Below are 20,985 nucleotides of genomic sequence, written 5' to 3' on the forward strand. Positions count from 1 at the left end.
CAACCATGAGCAAAAAGCAGAGAGCAAGCACGTAAAGTGTTGTTTTTTAAACATCAAAGCCCACTGTGAGTGACATACTTCCTCCAGCAAGGACACACGCTCCGAAACATACCCAAACAGTATCACCAAGCAAGGACTGTGTATTGGAAAGTCTGAGCCTATATAGAGCGAGGGGTGGCGCTCTCATTTAAACCCACACTATGTAGAGGTGGGAGGAAAGAACTGACTCAAAATCGTCCTTTGACCTCCATACAGGTGCAGTGGAACCGGCACCGATGTGCACACATCACACAAACACTATATTTAAAATTTAAAATATACTAGTGGGGGCTTTGAAAGCTTTTAGTATACCAAAATCTAAAAACACTGAATTCTGGTCACCTCTGAAAAAATTAGCTGCAGTTAATAATATATAAATAAAATTTACATATAAAACATATCTCCCTCAATCGAGGTTCAAATAGCAAACCAAATCAAGGAGAGAAGAGAGAGCAGGGGAGGAGAAAGAATATAGTATTCATTTCCACTTTCCAGACAGCAGAATAGGTTCTCTTGTGGGCATCACACTGGCTTAGGTAAGTTAACCTAGACAACTGGGCCCAGAGATTAGCCTCCCTGCAATGGCAAATGCTGCCTTCCTACCGTGTTCTTGTTTAAAAATGTTTCTCTACTTTCCATACTTTTCTTCATGTGGGAAGCAAGAGTTCATCATGTACCTCAAAGTGCTCTCATGCTGTGAGCAGAGAAGTAACTTTCATCTTGCTAGGGAGCATGAGAACAAGATCCCCAAAGCAGAGAACTAGAACAAGTAAGCACCCCAAGAGGTGCCTATGGGGTACTGCAGTAAGGTGGGCAAACACAACAGAAAGCACAACTTGCTTAGTGGAAAGATGGTTTTCTGAAAGTGAAACTTTTAAGAATGAGTCTGTTGGTATCTTAGTCAGTGTTCTATTGCTGTGGAGAGACAACCACGACCACAGCAATTCTTAAGAACATCTAATTCAAGTGGCTCGCCTAGTTTCTGAGGTTCAGTCCATTATGGTCATGATGGGGAGCACCACTGTGTGCAGGCAGATGTAGTGCTGAGCTGAGGGTGCTACATTCTGCAGGCAACAGGAAGTCAACTGACACACTGGGTAGTATCCTGAGTGTGTGAAATCTCAAAGTCAGCCCACAGTGACACACTTCCTCCAAGGCCATACCCACACCTCCCACTACTGATATTTCCCAGGATTATGAGGGCCAATTACATCCAAACTATCACAGGTGGGAACCATGAGAAGCAGGTATCTAGAGACTAGGGGTGTGGCTCAGCTGGCAGAGTGCTTGTGGAGGACACTAGGCTCTTGGATCAATACCCAGTACATTGTAAGCACAGTGGAGGCACACAAAAGCAGATTTTCAAAATGTCTTCACAGTATACTGCAAATCAGAGCATTAGGGTGGTAGTTTGAATGAGCTGTTTCCCCGCACATGCTCATGTATGTGAACAATTGGTCCAGAGGAGGCTATCTAGAGAGGCTATAGAACACTTAGTAGAAGCTTGCAGGAAGAAGCATGTCAGTGAACTTTGAGAGTGTACGGCCTCACGCCACTTCCAATGCTTTTTTTCTATGTGGTTGAAGTATGATCAGTCTGCTGGGCGGTGGTGTCCCACACCTTTAACCCCAGTACTCAGGAGGCAGAGGCGAGTGGATCTCTTGAGTTCAAGGCCAGTCTGGTGGCCAGGTTCCAGGACAGCTAGGGCTACAGAAAAACACTGTTTAAAATAACAAAAAGGAGGGAGGGGAGGGGAGGGGAGAAGAGAGGGAAGAGAAGGACCACCCAAGCTTCCTGCTTCTACCACAACCATGTCTTCCTGTATGACTTCTCTCTCAGGAACTGGAAGACAAAATAAATTCTTAGGTTGCTTCCGACCATGGCATATTATCATAGCAACAGAACAGCAGCACAATCAGAAACTTTAAATTGCCCCAAACATACAGTTACATACCTTTTTAAAGGAAAACAAAATTACGCAAACCCATGTGGGTGCATGGGTCTGAAGTCCTGCCATGATTCATCTGTTCCTCTCAGTCTTTCCTTGAAGCCAGGCTCATGTATCCTTGGCTAGGCTGGGAGTCAGCAAGCCCTAATGACCATCTGTGTCCACGCCCTGGGAGCTGGGGTACAGGTGTGTGTGGAGCACCTGGATTGCTATGTGTGCCTGGGATCCAAACTCCAGGCCTTATGATTGCTCAGTCACTACTGCTCTCCTAAGCAGATGACTTCCCAGGCCTTTCTGGTGACTCCGGAAAGCCCTAATTTCTCCTCCGGTTTTAGTGAGCGAAACTAAGACAGTAAGTACACTTGCTAGGCAAACACTCATCACTAAACTCCAATCCTTTAAAGTCTAGTATTTCCATATATTCTACAAGAGACACTCTTCAAGAAGAGTACAAATAACAGGGACACATTATAGTTAGAACTCAACTTTATTGTTACAACCAATGTTTATTTACAGAATATAAATCTCTTCAAAAAGATACATTCCTTCATTTAATCAATGGTAGAAAGCCTTATTAAACAGAAATAAAGCCTTAACAGAAACACGGCTTCGTTGCAAGTCCATGAACACAGAACACAAATGTCACTTCAGCAGCTACATGAATGAGGCTGTTGATTTCACTGGCAATGCCATTTTAGCCACGAAACAAATCTTACTTAAATTAACAGTAGTAAAACTTAAATTTCAAACATAAAAATATGTAACAACAAAGGAAAAAGCAGGAAGTATCTCCGCTAGCAAACAGATGAGCAAGTTCTCCGGCACTCAGACACTGGCTGAGGCATAGGGAAACCTAGGACAAAGGCTGCATTCATCTGCGAGGTATCGATGCATGTTCAGTGCTGAGACTATCCATAGCACTTACAGTCTATACAAAGCAGCATTAGACTACAATTCACATTTGAGAAACACAAATTTCAGATCTATGCCACAGCTTCCCGATTCAACAGACGGCTAACGCAATGACAGTTCTCTTTGAAAGAAAGTTCAGCTTTTCCCCTTGCATATAGATAACACCATGTCTTCTTCCTTCAATCAGGATGTTTGACCTTGCTGTACAAAAGCTCCTAAATACAGAAAAGTTCTTGTGGGTTCCATAAGTTTACAGTTACTTTAGTACAGGTAAATACAGAGGACAACTTTAGATTATTGACAATGAACACTCAGTTTGTCACTACCTACAAACAAGCAGCCGCATGCCACAGTGCAGGCATGGCGAGCAGGTACTCTGTTCTCCCTCCACTGCTCTGCAGGTGTCATTGGGTTTCAACCCAGCTCTCAAAGTTCCTGGCTAGGAAGCCTGTAATTCCAATCCACTAGGTTTTCCTGCTCCACTTTCACAAACCAATCAAAAGACAAGGTGATGTTTCAGTTCTGTAAGCATCTAGTGTTTTATTAACGTATTAATCGGCTCAAAATTATCACAGTGAGCAAGATAACTAAAAGGTAAAACTGTAACTATTTTAAGAAGTATTTTTGCAAGTATACACGCCATACAATGCACAATGGACAAAGGTGGTGTTGGTGGTACCACAGCGCACAGTCCAGGAGAGTAGCCTCCAACATACAACTTTAAAGTGCTTATGAGTGAAGCATCAGTATTTGTTTCTAATCCAAAAACACTTTGGGGTTTCTTCCCATATCAAATTGTGCCAAAATTGAAAATTTTTCAGCATAAAAACTACTCAAACAAATCTAACTCATTTAACGTATCACTGAATTTAGTCTTCAGGAATCCAAAGTAATACAAAAACCTCAAGTATTTCCTTTTACAGAAATACGGGCTGAAGTTCCAAAAACAGGGATGTTTTATCTGGAGTAGCTAATAGCATTCGTCAAAGCCAAGACTTAACACTGCCATCACTACAGGGAAAGGCAGCTCGCCGTGCCTCATCTTGCCTTCCACACCAGAAACATGACTGAAGATGCAGCTCAGCTTCACAGGAAAGGCTATCGTGACATCTGATGGAGAAGAAAGACCACGGCGACAGGCCCCGAAGTGACAGACACTCAGAGGCTAGTCTCCACCTGCGCTCACCTTCTGTGTGAGGTAGCACACGATGCTGCTACTAGGAAAACCCCAGGACAAAGCACTGTTGACTTTGTCAACGGGATGACAGATTAACAGGGAAATATTTAAGTCTACAGTACTCAGGAATGCAGTATAAAATGCTTAAAAGCAAGTCAAGACAAACCAAGCCCAAACCTGACACGACTCCCTTTCTCCACCAGGTAGTGAGAGCATCAGGAGGAACAGGCGGTTTCTGGGTAACTCAGAGGCCTGAGGACTTGGGGGAATTCTTCCTTTAAGTCTAAACTCATAAAGTTAAAATAAACACGGGATAGTTGTCATAAAAGCCACCATTCTTCTCACAGCTAGCCCCACACTGAACTGCTCCAGAGAAGCCGCCTGACAAAACTAAGAGAAGCCATTTGCCCTATGTCTTGTATGGGTGTGATTTACAGTCACACTGAATACCAAGATTTTGTCCAAAGTGTCAACAAACTCTGAAAATAGAAAAGGGGGCCACACTTCAGTTTATAAACACCAAATTACATTTTTAGCTTCCTTTACCCTCAAATTGTGACTCAAAGAGTGAGCTATAAATTCACTGCTTCCCAGAATCTAATACACACACACACAAAAATCAACAGCTGAGTAAAAACTGGAGAAAAGTCTTATTAGGCACTGAGAGGCTGAATAAATAAATACAACATTAACTAAACCCAATAAAGCTTACTTCCAGTTCTTGCTATCTCACTGCACAGCTAGAGGTGTGCACTGTTCCCAGCCAAACACCAACAGACTGGATCATTTAGTGACAGAAAAACTTCTACCAAGGAGAATGCAAAACTACACACTCTTGTATGCAGGACACACTCACACTAATCACAGCTGCTTATTTACACTGTCCTATTTACACGCCAGGCAGACCTAGTTGATGAGGTTTGTGCTCATGTTGATCTCGGGCAGATCATGTCAACAGTGAGACGTGTCCACCACATCTCATTTCCAGAAAATGGTGGTAGCACAGGATTAGAAGAGGGGAGGGAAATCAAATATCATTGGTCAGGTTCAAGATCATACAGGTATGCCAGGGAGACAGGATCAGGGTAGAGGGCAGAAATGTGAAATTTTGCTTGTTACAGCATCCAGGCCACTACGGTCTATTGATTAACATTGAACATCCATGAATGCCACTTCTAACATCCACTTTCATATTTACAAAATGAGCTTACCACCAGTTGAGTGATTAGGTAAGGCATTCAAGTTCCTTAGCTTAACAAAAGAAGGCAACTAACATCCTAGCAAGCCACAGGACACATTTTAGAGGGATGCTCTTCCGAGCTGTCCCAATGTACCCTCTTTAGAATCCCTTACATGGTCAATACAAAGGAAAGACATTTTGAATCCTGTTGATAATCTACACCATGATCCCCAAAAGCTGCATGGGAAGCAGGCGCATCAGAGCACCCAAATCTAGCCAAGGAATGGGGACAACAGTTTACATGTGCTCGTCTTCTTCCAAGATCTCCTCCATGCTAGCAGAGTGAACAAGGATGCCTCGCTGTCGGTGCATGCACTGCCACCGGCGTCTCTGGGGCAGCGGTCTCAGCTGGCTGCTATGCAGTCCACCACCACCACCAGCAGAAGCAGCAGCATGGTAAGCCTCCACTCAAAGCACTCACTCTCAAGTAAGAACAGGAACAGACTAGCCAACACTGTCTTCTCCAGTGTTTCCACGTGACACATACTCTTGGATTTTAAGAGGAGGAAAGCAAAGAATCAGGAGGCTCACATTTTTATCATTCTATGACAATGTTCCAATCACAAATGAAAATTCCACTAAGCCAGTTTTTGTAGGTTTGCTTTAACATTGAAAAGAGCTAGTCATTATTTGTTTTCATTCAAAGAAGTCGGCAGAATTGTAATGACCTTACAGTAATGTGATTCATAAAAACAAAAGTGAACTTTACAACATTAGGGAGGTAGAAACCAAATCCAGGTCTAACACTGTTAGAGACACATACTTAGGAGTCTATTTACGTGGCTAGAATTTACCATCTCAAATGGCCATGGCCTGTAAGTGTTTGTACTTACTTTATTAGCTTTGAACACGTTGAGACAATCCAAGTATTTTAAAGCACTTGTCTGAGAACAGAAGTCATGTGGAACAATATACCAGACAATGTCTTAGGATAGATCTACACTACAGACTTTAAATATGCAGATCCATGGAGCCAACTTAGTACAAAAGCACTTATGTGACCAAAGTGCAAAGCCTGTCTGACTAAGCTAAGTTAAGTTAGCTGTGACTGTTCAAGTCCACAGTCTTCAAAGATTAAAGCCTTCTGGTCTACCTCAAAGACCTAACTTCCTTCCATTTAATAACTGCTTCCCTCTCACACCTATAGAAAAATAAAAACTAGACTAACAAAAACAAGATAAAACAAGTCCTCCTACCACGACTACTTATTTAATTCACATTTCCTTATTTGTTAAGATTTTAAGTATTCAAGCTCAATGACCTACCTAAATGTTCCTTACTGGTTCTTCTAACTGCTTTAACAATATTACTCTGAAATTACATGTATAAGCAATCATTTGCTGACTCTACAGACACAAAACAAACCTAAGGAATGAATCTGAATAGAAAGAATCTAAATGATATTCCTTGCTTCCAAGTATGATGAACTCTGTATGTTTGTTTCAAATATGAACAATATCAGCTACTACCAAATTAACAAAAAAAGAATCAAGCTAAACAAAATTTTTGGTTAGAAACAATTTGATAGGTAAATTCTAAAAACTGGGACTATTACCTTAAATGACCATATCTAGTATTTTAAAACATGACTTAATACACATTTTAACATTAAATTGTTATACTTATATTCCAGGATTATACAGTAAATATATTTTATATTGTCAGGCTATATAAAGAGACAATTTAACTCTAAGTTGTATTCTTCAGAGAAATCATTTCCAATTTCCAATTCAAGAAAGTATACCCCTAGAGACAGTAACTGCCTTGTTCCCTCTTCAGTGGGCACTTCTCTAGAAAAGTCTAGAACACCCTAAGTTACTACGAAGGCAGTGACTGCCATGTCAAGAGTAAATGATTCATTTTACAAAGGTCACACCAAACAAGAATGTTTTTCTAAAATTAACCCTATAACAAAACTTTTAAAAGATCTCTACGACATCTCATTTCATACACTGAACCAACAAAGGAAAGATGAGAAGTAGTCAGTCATGTCAAATCTGTAACAAATCATCACATGTAACACGGACTGTGCTGCCAAAGGCTAAAGCCGACTCGATTCTTTCCACTGATGGACAAATCTCTAGCCCGTCACATACTGACAACAGTAACCATATTTTTAACATCATTCTATTTAAAAATAGATTGGCTGTTTAGAGGCATAATTTGTAAAGCAAGATAACCAAATTAAATGAGTGTTAACAAATATTGGCTTTCGGAATTTCTTAGGAAACATCCACAAGCACTGCTCAGCTCCTGGAGAACAATGAGGTGTCTTCTTTACTCAGGCATCTTTAGCGCTGTGACCTCGGGCTTCATTTTAAAGTACTGGTTAAAGCGAACAACAGCGTACCTAGTGAAGAAAGAACAAGGAAAACTCAGAGCTGACCTCAGCCCTTCAGCTTAGCCTGCTGCACCACCTACTGGACACTCCTATGCTGAGCACTCGCCAGCCTGGAAGCTTCTGCACGGCTTAAGTGCATGTGGCCTTCAAAGCACCGCCTGCCATCTCTACAGAGTAGAACAACCAAGTCCAGACAGACAGCACCTCACAGTTCACACATCATCTTACCCAAGGAAATCAAACTCAATTGTGGAGTACTTGGCTTGGATCAAAGCCCAGAGTCCCCAGAAGAAATGAGAAGCCTTAAAGAGAAGAAAAATGAAGAATTATGAAAACAAATTTTTGTACACAATACAAAATTGTTAATTCTACGCTTTCCGCCAATTGCATGCATAGTACTTTCCTTCTTTCTACTTTTTTGGTAAATACTGAACCTAGATCTACAGAGTTACCTACACTCTCTAGCCCCCATAGTATCTTCTCCCTTCTGTTAATTTTTACACAACATAGCCGGAACAGAACGTACTGAAGCAAGGTAGTTACTTGGTTATCACTAATGACTCTGTCTATACAGGAAGCAACAAAGTCAGAATGACTTGTAAACTCAAGTCTAGTAGTTTCAATAGTCTTTGCCCAGTGCAGAATTTAGCATTCCACGTAATATACAGACACAAGTAGTGGTTCACACCCTTCCATCTATTTTATTGGCTCCCCTATACACATAAATTACAATACTGATTAGCAAGACTATCCGTGAAACCTGTATCCTAGAACTTAAAACTAATGGATTATAAATTGTAACATAATTTGTCTTACAACAATTTTGTAAATGATTAGCATTTTTATTTTACATGTTTGTTTGAGTGGCTCCATGTATCTATGTACACCACGTGCATACTTGGTGCCCACAGAGTCCAGAAGAGCATTTTAAAACTCCTGGAATTGGAGTTACAGACAGCTGTGTGCCACCATGTGGGTGCTAGGACCAAATGCCAACTCCCTCTTGAAAAGCAGCCAGTGCTCTTAACCTATGAGTCATCTGTCCAGCCCCATTTTCTTTTTGAATTACATTTAGTGTGTGTGTGCGCGTGTGTGTGCGTGCGTGCGTGTGTGATGCACGCAGTGTGCGTGCACATGGATGTGAAAGAATGACGACAAATTGTAGAACTGTTTTTTCCTTCCATCATATGAGTTCCAGGAATTTTATTCTGGCCATTAGGTCATTTCATTAGCCCACAAATAATTTCCATTTAGACATAATATTTTAAAATTCTGTTAATACCGGACAGCGGCAAGATAGTTCAATAAGGAAAAGGAGCTCTGACCCTAATCCCAGAAACCATGACAGAAGGAAAAATCTCCTCCCAAATGCTGTCCCAACTTCCAATGTGTGCACGGACACACATATGTACATGTGTACGCACATGCACACACAAACACACACACACGACAAACTAAAATTTTTAAGTAATTTTTAAAATATTTTTATATTTTAAATATTTTAAAATTTTTAAATATTTTCTAATTCTGGTAACATGGGGGTGTTCTTCCAGAAGACCCAGACGTGATTCCTAGCTTCTACACCTACCCACAGAGCAGCTCCCAGTCATCTATAACTCAGGGGATCTGATGTCTTCTCCCTGCTTCTGTGGGGCACCAGGCATACAAGTGGTACAAAGACATACACACAGGCAAAACACTCACACATATTTTTTAATAACAAAAATAAAATTTTATTTCCCCAGAAATACTTTACTTTTACTAAAGATGCTCTAAAAAAATAATAATAATGTTAAAAGCCCAATTTTATTTCTGTTATATCCTCTAAGGCAAAAGCACCAAAAGGGGCCAGTGAGATCACTCAGAGCAGCAGTTCTGAAGCTGTGGGTCAAAACCACTTTGGGGGTTGAGTGACCCTTTCACAGAAATCACCTAGGACCATCAGAAAACACAGAAATTTACATTATGATTCACAACAGTAGTAAAACTGCAGTTATGAAGTAGCAATGAACATAATTTTATGGGTGGAGGTCATCACAACATGAGGAACTACATTTAAGGGTCACAGCACTGGGAATGTTGAGGACCAATGGCTCAGAGTCAAGCGGCTTGCTATCAACCACGCCGGACAATCTGAGTTTAATATCCAGGAACCATGTGGCAGGAGAGAAATATGGCGTGCCCATACAGAGTAAATAAATACATGATCTCATGTCAGGAAAATTCCTAACACCAAGTACACTGTGCACACGCATGTAATAGTCCAGGTACAAACACATGTAAATGCTCCAGGTACACTGTATACACGCACAAAAATGCTCCAAGTACAGTGTACACGTGCATGTAATGCTCCAGGTATACTGTACACACACATGTAATGCTCCAGGTATACTGTACACACACATGTAATGCTCCAGGTATACTGTACACACACATGTAATGCTCCAGGCATACTATATACACGCATGTATGCTTCTAGCATACTGTATATATGCATATATGCTCCAAGAACACTGTATACAGGCATGTGGGCTCCAAGAACACTGTATCCATGCATGTAAATGCTCCAAGTACACTGTATACACACATGTAATGGCCTTATGTAAACTTGTATAATTTTTTTTTTTTAACTGGGGCTGGGAAAATGGTTCAATGTTAAGAACCTTATTGTTCTTGTAGAGGACCAGTTTGGTTGCAGCAGCCACATGGTAGCTCATAACCTGTAACTCCCAGTTCCCGGGGCTCTGACGCCCTCTTCTGGTCCCCAAGGGTACTGTAGAACACATGGTATGCATGCACATATGCAGGCAAAATACTCATACACATAAAATAAACAAATCTAAACTAAAAAAAAATAAAGTTCAAATTTAAATTAAAATTTAAGAGGCTGAGACAGGAGAATTACTATAAATTCCAAGTAAACTTGGCCAAATTCCAGTACAGCCTGAGTCAGAGTTAAGACCCTGTCCATCCCCAGGACCCCCAAATCAAAAGAATGTAGTCCTACTAACCCCCATGTGAAGAATTCTAAGAATTTCTAACAGCTTATGATATTCTACATGTGGATTACTAACTTCAAGTACAGCCCTTCAGAACACACAGAAGAGGGCTGTTTCTGACCTGCCTCTCAAGGTCAGTCAGATCCCTCGTGTTTGGCCGAGCACACAGTGAGTGCCTGAGCCCTCTGCTCCCTGTGTGACCTCCCAGGGACAATGGAAGGGCGCACCACCAAACTAACCTTCCTTAAGTCATTTCTGTCAGGCCTTCTGTGGCAGCAATGAGAAAGATAAACCACCACAAGTCTCAGGCTGTGAGAGGTCATGGGACTCTACAGCCTCACAATGACCCTGGACCTCACACGGCCACCAGCATTAAGGCACAGGTCTTAGCATCAAGCCAGTTTCCCCAAAGATGCCACTGGCAAAAACGGACATCGGGAATCTAATGAGAAGCTATGGCTTTCCACTAATTCCCACTTATGCTTTAATCCTAACTGAACTACTAAATTAATCACGTTAAAACTCACCCACCATGTTGGTCCACAGCTCGACTATATTCCCTGTGCGATCTCATTTCCCCCACTTGCTAAGTGTTGTGATCCCAAATGGGGGTTTCTATTGTGATTTATGAAATAAGCCTCAAATAACATTATTTTCACCATGGAGATCCTAATGACAAGACACAGGGAACCTGCGAGACAGGGTTGAGGATAGATGAGACTGAAATTATCAATCATACCAGGAACCCTCCCCATGATTTTTGCTCTACAGCAATAATGAAAAGGGCAGCTGGAGAAAGACCTTAAACTTTAAGTGCGGAGGTTACTTATCCACTCAAACATGTAAAATGCGATAAACACTTCAAGTGTCAGCAAGAGGAAATGAGAGTTGCTAAAAGCAAAGCAGTAATTCCAGCACCTAGGAGGCAGAGGCCTGTGGATCTCTGCGAGTTTAAGACCAGCCTGGTCTAAAAGCAAAACAACAAAACAAAAAGAAAAAACAAAAAATAAAAACAAGCAAATAAAGACAAAAAGAAAGGAAGCTAGCAAGCACAAGTCTCAAAGGGAAGGTCTGTGCACACGTCTGCACAGGTCCTACCCGTCTTTCTATTCTGCAGAGAGCACAAAAGGAAAGAAAACATTTAAATAACAGGGGCCAGCAGAATTTTGGTTAAAAAGAAAAAGAGGGATTTAGACAAAAACTAACTAGCATTATTCATGAACAACCAGAAACTGGCATTAGATCTCACAATATATGAACTTACTATATACTCTTCCTTTTAGAAAACCACACACAAGTTGAGAGAAACTGCTAAATGAGTAATATTATTAGAACAATTAGGCAATGAAATGGCTCAGTAAACAAAGTTGTTTGTCATCAAGTCAAAAGACATGAGTTCAATGCCTGGTGCCACGTGGCGGTGAGAGAACTCATACCTGCAAATTGTCTTCTGCTCCCCACACATGTATCATGTGTGGCAGGTATGTGTGCACGTGTGCACGCACGCGCGCACATACACACACAACAAAATTTAACAAAATATTTTCAAAAATAATTTTGAAATTTGATGTCTCTATTATTTGTCCCTTATCTTTTTTCTATCAGAACATAATAAATGATGTGGGAGCAATGTGCACATGGAGATAATAACATTCTCCACCTTGTTTCTTTGCATGTATATTATCTGTGAATACAGGTGTGTGGGCACATACACACATGTGTATGTGCATATGTGCAGAGGTCATTGTCTATAGTGTTTTCCTATCATCTCTCTCCACCTTATACACTGAGGGAGGATCTATCACTTGAACCCAGAGCTCACCAAGTGAGCTAGTCCAGCTAGTTAGATGGTTCTGGGAATCCCACGAAAATTTTCATTGATTCTATTTAAACTTACCAAAGCAAACTGATTGACTTGAATGAAGAGTATCTCTACTTCCTTTTCAGTGACTTCACTGCCAAAGCCTTTGTACTCCTTGTAGGCTTCGAGGTAAGCGCGCAGCCACTGGCCCTGGAGTTCTCTATCTGGATAGAGACTATAGTCTACGTCACTGACACCTAGGGAGAAACAGACTATAAGAAACTCCCTTCAGCAGGCCTAAGTACTACCACCAACTTTTAACTGAAAAGTAAAGAAACCTTCCACTTCTGCTAGCACAACCTTACTACTAAACAACGGGCCAGCCGTTCAGAATCCCAGCTTACATCAGACACACAGCTGCTGACCATCTTAGGAAACTGATGCCCTTCCCAACTCTACATCTGCATGCACCCTGGGTGGTTTTAAGCCTCCCTCCCTTTTCTTCTACTTGCGTATCCGAATACTACCTAACATTCGGGTTTTAATTCAGCTTTTCCCCACAGAAGATCTAAGACAATTGTGGCTTCTTCCTTCATAGCTACAATAGTATGCGTGTCATGAAAGGGTGATCTCTTTTTTTGTGGGTGGAGTAGGAGAGTTCAAGACAGGGTTTCTCTTTGCAGCCCTGGCTGGCCTTGAACTCCGAGATCCACCTGCCTCTGCCTCCCACGTGCTGGCTTGAAAAGGTGAATTCTTATGGTACACAAACCTACTCCTGCCTACGGGACCACGCGTGAACACATGTGCAGCAGCACATTCCTGCCTACGGGACCACGCGTGAACATATGTGTAGCAGCACAGATCTAGGCTGCAGCACATGTGTGGTACACCTGACAGGACTAAGTGACTAGAAACAGAACTTCTACCTAGCCTGCTAACCTGAAATACACAAAAAGACAGGAGTCTGTTGCAAGAGCAAGCTCTGTAATAAGATATCCTCACTAGGAAAGAAAAAACACTCAAAGCATTTTCTAATCTTTATTTTTAGAAAAATATAGCCATGATAATTGTATATTAATTTCATCTAAATAAAAATACCTTGTATTTTATATATATTATAAAATTCAGGAGTAAAAAATGTTCAATCTTTTAATAGCTATAATCAAAAAGAAAAAAAAAAACAAAATTTGAGCATTTTGTTAAAAAGCATTTCAAGAGCCATGCTGCTCTGCTGTGCTAGGGATGGAAGGCAGAATCTTTGCACATGTCATGGAGGCATGGAGCTAAAACCCCAGCCCCAACAAAGGCCATTATATGACCAACACCTGGGCTCTTGCCCTGAAGTACTAGTAAGCTCTTCTCACACAAGCTATGACCATCCCTCTTGTGCAGTATTTTCTGATGGCAAATAACGAAAAAGCTCTTTTCTCCAAGTAAACACAGCCAGCTGGTCAAGTGAGTGGGCAGGCATGCGGCTCCCACCCAGGTTATCATCCTTAAAACAACCCTGGGAATGACATTGTTAGTAGGAGCCCCAACAGTGATGTGTGGGGTCTCACCTGCAAATTCATTGAAATGATTTCCAATATCATATGCCAGGTAGTTGTATCCAGAATACTCATAATCAATGAACTGTACATCACCTATATGAGACACAAAAACAAAGCAGATAAGAAATCACACACATGATCAAAAGATCCCTATACTACCTGTAATTCAATCCTTTCATACTTGTCTCAATGCGTGTGCTTGGTTACATGCACTTCTGAGACAACACAGGGTGAGGCTGTGAATTTTATGGCAATGAGCTTTTCAAAATTCAAATTATGTCTCTTGATCAACAGCATTTCGAGAGCATATTTTTGTTTAAATGAAAATATAGTCATTTCTGAGTTATAACAGAAGAAAGATGTTTCTTACCACATGGGGGCATCAGCAATTTAAAAATTCATGTTTAATGAGAAATAACTCTCTTTGGAAATTGTTAACAACCTATGTTAACAAAACATCACCTATAAGACACTGTATAGCAAGCTTATCTACATATGAAAATCAAACATAAACTCTGAAAACCCGAACCCCGTGACTGACAGTGCTAACACTCACTGACCAATCTGACGTCATCACCAGTTTAAGAAATGAGTTCATATGTTTGGCATAATTATATAACTGAGTTTTCCATGTCTTAGGGGTATTACAGTAGTGCTTTCACCTTTTAAAACAATGCTACAGTTTCTAACATTTATAAGTTTTATTAATTTTTACATGAGTTAATATTAAGATTTCGTGTGTGTGTGTGTGTGTGTGTGTGTGTGAGAGAGAGAGAGAGAGAGAGAGAGAGAGGCCAATTCTGCTAGCCTTTTTTTTTTTTTTAATATTTAAGTACTCATTATGGGGGGATTACATGTAAATCTACAAGTTATATATGCACAAAATAAATAAAATTAGACATCATTAATTTTGAGAAAAGAAAAAAGCTAATGTATGTTACTGTCTACACTGGAGCAATGTGCACACCATGGAGCTACAGGTAAGGTGGACACAAGAATGACTGAGAGTCATTTCCAGGATGCCCAGGTTGAGAAAACATGTGTCACTCCAACTTTTAACCAGTGACCACAGGTGACAAAACAGACTCCTGTTCTATACAGTGGCATTTCCCAAATAAAACAGCATCAGAATTTTAATGTCTTAATAGACATCTGTATAGTTGATCCAAAAAAGTATATTGAGCATATTCAATCACCAGGAAAAACAAAAACATAATGATCAAAAAAATGTGTGGTAAATGTAAAATTTTTCAGAAAACAATTATATTTAATAAAATTCTAAAACTCTAAGAATGGCAGGGGCTGGGCAGTAGCTTGGAGGTGGGGTGCTTGCCTAACAGGCACCAGGCTTGAGGTTGATCCTCAATACTTGGTTGGGGGCGGGGGGGCGGTGATCAAAGCATATTTAAGTTTGCAAAACTGGCAAAATATTGTTACAATAAATGTAAGGTTTCTAAGTGTTACTGCAGTTCAGCCACAAGTGTGACCTGCTGCGAGCCCAGGACTACTGGACAAACACACCCATAATTAAAGGACTTCACTGGGCAACAGAAGGGACCAGAGCAAGGCTGTCAATGAGAAGCTGCAGATAAGCACCACGCAGGGCAAATCCTTGACTCACACAAAGTCGTTAAACAGCTTTCAAAATTACTAGTTAAAATATGAGTTGTGAATATGGATGCTGAATCAGTCAATACATTGTGATGCAATTTATTAAAATACGTCTAAGAAAAGAGAGCATACTGAATAAAGAACAGAGATGAACTGAAACAAACCCTAACAAAATGCTCAACTCCTTTTACTACAGGTGATAACAAGAGACTTTCTCTTTACTTTTTTTTTTTTAACTTCTTTACAATGAGCATTTCTGAGGGAAAAATGTTATTCTTAGAATACTATGTATATTCTATACAAAACTGTCAACGAGTAAAACTAAATAGAATGGTCCAGAACACGTCTATCCCTCCACCAGCCTTCAAAGCACAGAACACAACATTTACGGAGGTCCACAGCTGAACCAAGCAAACATGCCTAGCACACAGAACTTTAAATGCTGCTGTTGATGACTCTGGTTCTTTAGCACAACTCCCCGTAGAGCTCATGTTAGTTAAATGCCGATAAAATACACAGCCAGTCCTGAAGCTTACTGTCCACATAAATAACAGCTTCAATTTTCAAAATTACACTTAGAATTTGGCAAATACAGTTAAAATGGCAGGTAAAAACAGACCTGCTTATACACATAATTTAATTAAACATAAATCATTTTAAGAAAAATTAAAATCTGTTTCAGCATGAAAAGTTTTAGCAGAGACTTTTGTAGTAGCGTTAACTCATTAACACTGGCCTTTATGTTTAAATGCTATGTTGAGTTTATAATGAAATCTAAAGATAAGAAAATGAAGCTAACAAAATACAGATGGGGCTGTTACCAGGCTCCGTGCATGTGAACAAGTGAGGCGACAAAGCTCCAGTCAGTGCGTTTAAGAAGCACGGGTGCGCCGCCACATGGCAGCAGCAATGGCATACCTAATCTGTAGCAGATGAAGAGAATTTGGCAAACTCACATTGTACAAGACACAAAGCTTTAAAGGAAAGAAATTTTTAAAAATCTGCATTAACTATTCTTTTCAAGTTATTACAAAGTGGAACTCAACCTTAAATTTAAAATTCTGCAATAATGTAAAATTATAGAGGACTATTTTAGGGTGCCAGAAAAATCAAATTACGGTATTGGAAATTGCTTCCCTAGCAACAGAAATATGCTATTTCTTTATTCAGTAAATTTATTTTTTATTTCTAATACTTCCCATATTAAGAATGTTCACATCACTATTAATAAATAATTCCTTAAGATGAGAATTTCTCAGAGGTAGACAGATAATGAGAACACCCCCCTAGAACTATATGTGCACTCACTCAGTTCCTATGGAGGGACTTCTAGATCATCCAGATTCTCAAAACATTCTTAACCTTTAAAAACAATGACTAGCCTAAGGGGTAGCAGTGATTTTCATTATCTTAGATAATTACATCAACAACACACATACAAAGCATAATACAAATGATGGATGGATTTGAATTTTCAAAACTATATTTTTGAGTTTTACTCATTTGAAGCCCTTCACCACAGTAGGAAAAGATCCATAGTTACACTGTTCAAATCTCAATACAAGAAAAAGTCTTCCAATTATGAAAGTGCTTTAAAGCCAAAAATGAATAACTACCCAAGGCAATTTAATTGTAACAAGACAATAAATGTCTCAACTTTATTTAAAAATTAAAAAAAAAATAAGAAAGTTAACAAAATAAGAACATGAACACCCTTCTAGCTCACTCTACCTGCTCTGCTGTTAGACACACAAAAACACTGATAAGGGAGAGTACCAATCTGCACAGGAACTCTGCAAAAACATTGTTTGTCTTACACAGAAACAGGCAGGAGGATCTAAGCTGGGAAATGTCCAGTTCTGCTCTGTATCACCTCCATCAGAGCATAAATCACTCTAAATCTTGGGGCTAGGGATTGGCAATTGCTATGTGATATACAGCCTGGAGGAAGGGAAAGAAGGGCCCTCCTGGCACATGAGAAATAGTCAAATGCTGGGAGAAAAATGGAGGTCTACAGAGACACAGTAACATATAAGGAGGGGTTGCAAAAGAGAATTCAAAAAAACAATGTGGCATTTGTAACATTCTCATTCAAGCATGACTCAAATATAGTGGACCTGAACACATGGACTGTAAAAAAGCTCTACACCTCAGCCTGTGCCCATGCAAATAGCCCTAATTAAACTCGGTGGTGCACACACAAAGAGGGAGGGCTAAAGAAGATAGGGTCAAGCAGGAGTGACAAGAGACTGAGAGAATAATGGAGAGGGGAATGACCAAAGCACATTACAAACATGTATGAAACTAAGAGAAAAAAATAAACATGGAAAACAAAGATCTATAATATCTTAGTCATTGTCCCTTAATAGTTTAGAAATGGTTTGGCTGGTTTTTAAAACATGGTTTTGCTATGCAGCCCTGGCTAGCCTGGTATTCACTATGTAGAAAACACAAGCAAGCTTTATGCCTCAGCCTCCTGAGACTACGTGCCTGGCTGGGGTTCAGTTTTACAACTGCCTGCCTAACTTTGGGGTATTTTCTTTTCCTATGCAGTAGTCTAGAACAAATCACTACAGGGCACGAGGCTCTCTCCAAGATGGTAGAAATGTTCTACACCTAAGGGCGTTCCAGTTACAGGTTTGCAGACACCTGTCAAATTCACTCAGTAGCATGCTTACAACTCCCTTTTGTTTTTAAAGGCGGGTTCCACTATGCTGTCCAGATTGATCCTGAACTTCTCAAATGGCTGCGATTCCGGGGTACACATCATCACACTGAGCTCCATGAGCTAAGACTGACACAGAACACTCTAGGGAAAGGCTAAGCTCTAGAGAGGCTGTGCTGCTAAAGAGCTTGAGCGTGGAGGCCACTCATGTCTGCACTCACTGTGAAATACACATAAAATAAAGTAAGATGGACTGACGGATGGATAGGTGACGTGGGGTGATAAAGCACAAACTTGTCAAATCCAGACTCTAGGTGGCAGGTACATGGGTAATGACTATACATCAGTCACGTGCTATTTATTTATTAAAGGGATTTATTTTTATATGTATATTTGTAGATATTTAGATCAAATAATATCTATACAGCTTTTATTTGAACGAGTATGGTGGTATTCCAAGCAGGTAAGCAAAGGTGTATATGTATGATATATTGGCTTTTATAAGCAAACATGTTTGTATAATTATATATCTATTACTAGTTGTTTCATCAATAAATGTTTACATTCGTCTGTATATGAATTATCTTTCAAATGAAGACAGCATTGTTTTGTTTCTGTTATTTTATTTTTTGAAAAGAAACTCAAGTGGTCCTCAGGATGGCCTTGAATTTCCCATCCCCTTTCCTCTACCCTCCAAATATGTGCAATACTGAGGATTTATGGCACCCAAAGGTTTGAGTATACTAAGCCAGCAATATACCAACCAAGTACCACAGGGACAGCTTCAGTGGAGACCTGCCTCAGTCTAACAAGAAGGTGCAAAAAAAAAAAAGAAAAAAAAAAACTCTACAAATCTCCTAACACGTCAGATCTCTTACTTTTCAATAGAAAAATATCTTCTAAGTCATTGAAACAACAAAGCTCGGCATTATTAAGAGCAGAATGGATCTAGCCGAGAGTCAATCAGGTGACTTTCCTACCTGCAGCGTGCAAAACTAAAGAAATCCCAAGAAATGGTCTTCATTTTCTTCTACTCCTCTGAATTGCCTAAATGCTTACCAACCAACTTCCTGTATTGTACTGAAGAGAAAATGGACAATGATTAACAAAGACACAGTCATCCCCATATGTAGGCTCTTAGGAAGGAATGGGGTGGGGAAAGAACTAACCATCAGAAGGCATCCTCAAACCAAAGAACATTCTGGCAGAAGCAGACATGAAAGCAATCTCAAAGCTTCATCAATGGCTCCTGACATGTCAGCAACTAAAATATTAGCTATGATAAAAATATTACATTGGAAGTCAGTCAATAAACGACATTCCAGTTTCTTCACGACAAGCCTGTGAACGTCACAATTAACAGATAACTACATAATGTTGTCCTGCTGCTCTGAAGGAGGGATAACTGCTTTCCATTTTATTATTCCAAAGTCGATCTCATCATTACACACTGCTCTCACTTTGGGGAAGGGTGTCACTTCAGTGACAGCCAGAGATAGGCGGACTATTGCTTAACAAACACCTTAACTCTAGGACTTTTTAAAAATATCAATACTAACTCATTACAGAAGGACATCTACCTTGTCTTGTGTCCCCTAAGTGCTGTCATCTGACAGGTTGAGCACCACTACAGGGTTAGGAGATAGTACTATTCTTCATGAAAACATGAGCCCCTCTCCAAGATGGTAGAAATAAATGTTCTACACTTAAGGGTGTTAAGTGTCCATTTTTTTTTTTCTGTAACTATGCATTCCTATAACATTTACTCAGGAGAATGCCAAATAAACACTTAAAAACTGAGTGTCACACACACAGGTCACAGTGCTTAAAAACTATCCTTCATTCTTTTGATCAGATACATTGTATAAAATACATGCTAGCAACATATATAAGGGCTGGCAAACTATGTACTTATATTAATGCCAAAACCAGGTCATCACATTATTATTTTTAAATGTATGTAGGCACCTCAAAATGATACTGTAAAAATTTACTGTTAGTTTCAAATTTACACTTCTGAAAAATTAAAAGTTAAAACATACAACCAAGACAGCTTGATGATATCAAGGCGGTGCTTTTAATCTATTTGTATCTCATATTCACTTCATCCATTTTTTATCTATTTGTGCCTCATAAGATAAGCAGAAAACAGTGAGACCCTGAACCCAAGTTACATGAATGGCCTTAGAGCAACAGATCAAATGTGTATGTGTGCATAACACAAAATTTAATCCATTATTGTACGTGTAAGCTATCTTACCTTCAAAAAGCTCAGTTTGGCTTTCATATGCTACAGTAAAGGAAGCAGACAGCTAAGATGTGTAGTCTACATTGCCCTCCCTCTTTTTTCTTTCCTTCTTTTCTTGTGCGCCTAGCCTTTAATGGCTGAGCAATCTCTCTGACCCCCACCCCCGTGTGTCTGTGTGTATCTGTGTGTGTGTGTGTCTGTGTGTGTGTGTGTGCACCTTTTCTAGAGACAGAGCCTCACTATGTAGTTCTGGATGTCCTAGAACGGGTGACCTCAAACTCACAGAGACCTACCTGCCTCTGCCTCCCAAGTGATATGATTAAAGATGTGCACCAGTACGTATGCCTGGCTCCCACACTGCCCTTTCTCAGATCACCTCTGGAGTGTCAAAGGAATGCTCCAGAGACAAATGCATCATCATTTCTTATGCATTAAGCTTACCAAATTGTTGGAA

At 40.0% G+C, this 20,985-nt stretch overlaps 1 protein-coding gene across 1 annotated transcript in view; it reads right to left on the reverse strand.

The window, feature by feature from the left end:
• Nucleotides 1-2,466: 2,466 nt before the first annotated feature.
• Etnk1 (ethanolamine kinase 1) overlaps nucleotides 2,467-20,985 on the reverse strand; it is a 47,197-nt gene continuing 28,678 nt past the window's right edge. The window contains exons 5-8 of the mRNA XM_057762948.1: nucleotides 14,017-14,100; nucleotides 12,554-12,714; nucleotides 7,886-7,959; nucleotides 2,467-7,666 (exon numbers count right to left, since the gene is read on the reverse strand). Coding sequence (XP_057618931.1) covers nucleotides 7,594-7,666; nucleotides 7,886-7,959; nucleotides 12,554-12,714; nucleotides 14,017-14,100 — 392 coding nt within the window. The 3' untranslated portion in view covers nucleotides 2,467-7,593. The remainder of the gene's footprint in view (nucleotides 7,667-7,885; nucleotides 7,960-12,553; nucleotides 12,715-14,016; nucleotides 14,101-20,985) is intronic.

Source organism: Chionomys nivalis, chromosome 1 (genome assembly GCF_950005125.1).
Source record: "Chionomys nivalis chromosome 1, mChiNiv1.1, whole genome shotgun sequence".
NCBI lineage: Eukaryota > Metazoa > Chordata > Mammalia > Rodentia > Cricetidae > Chionomys > Chionomys nivalis.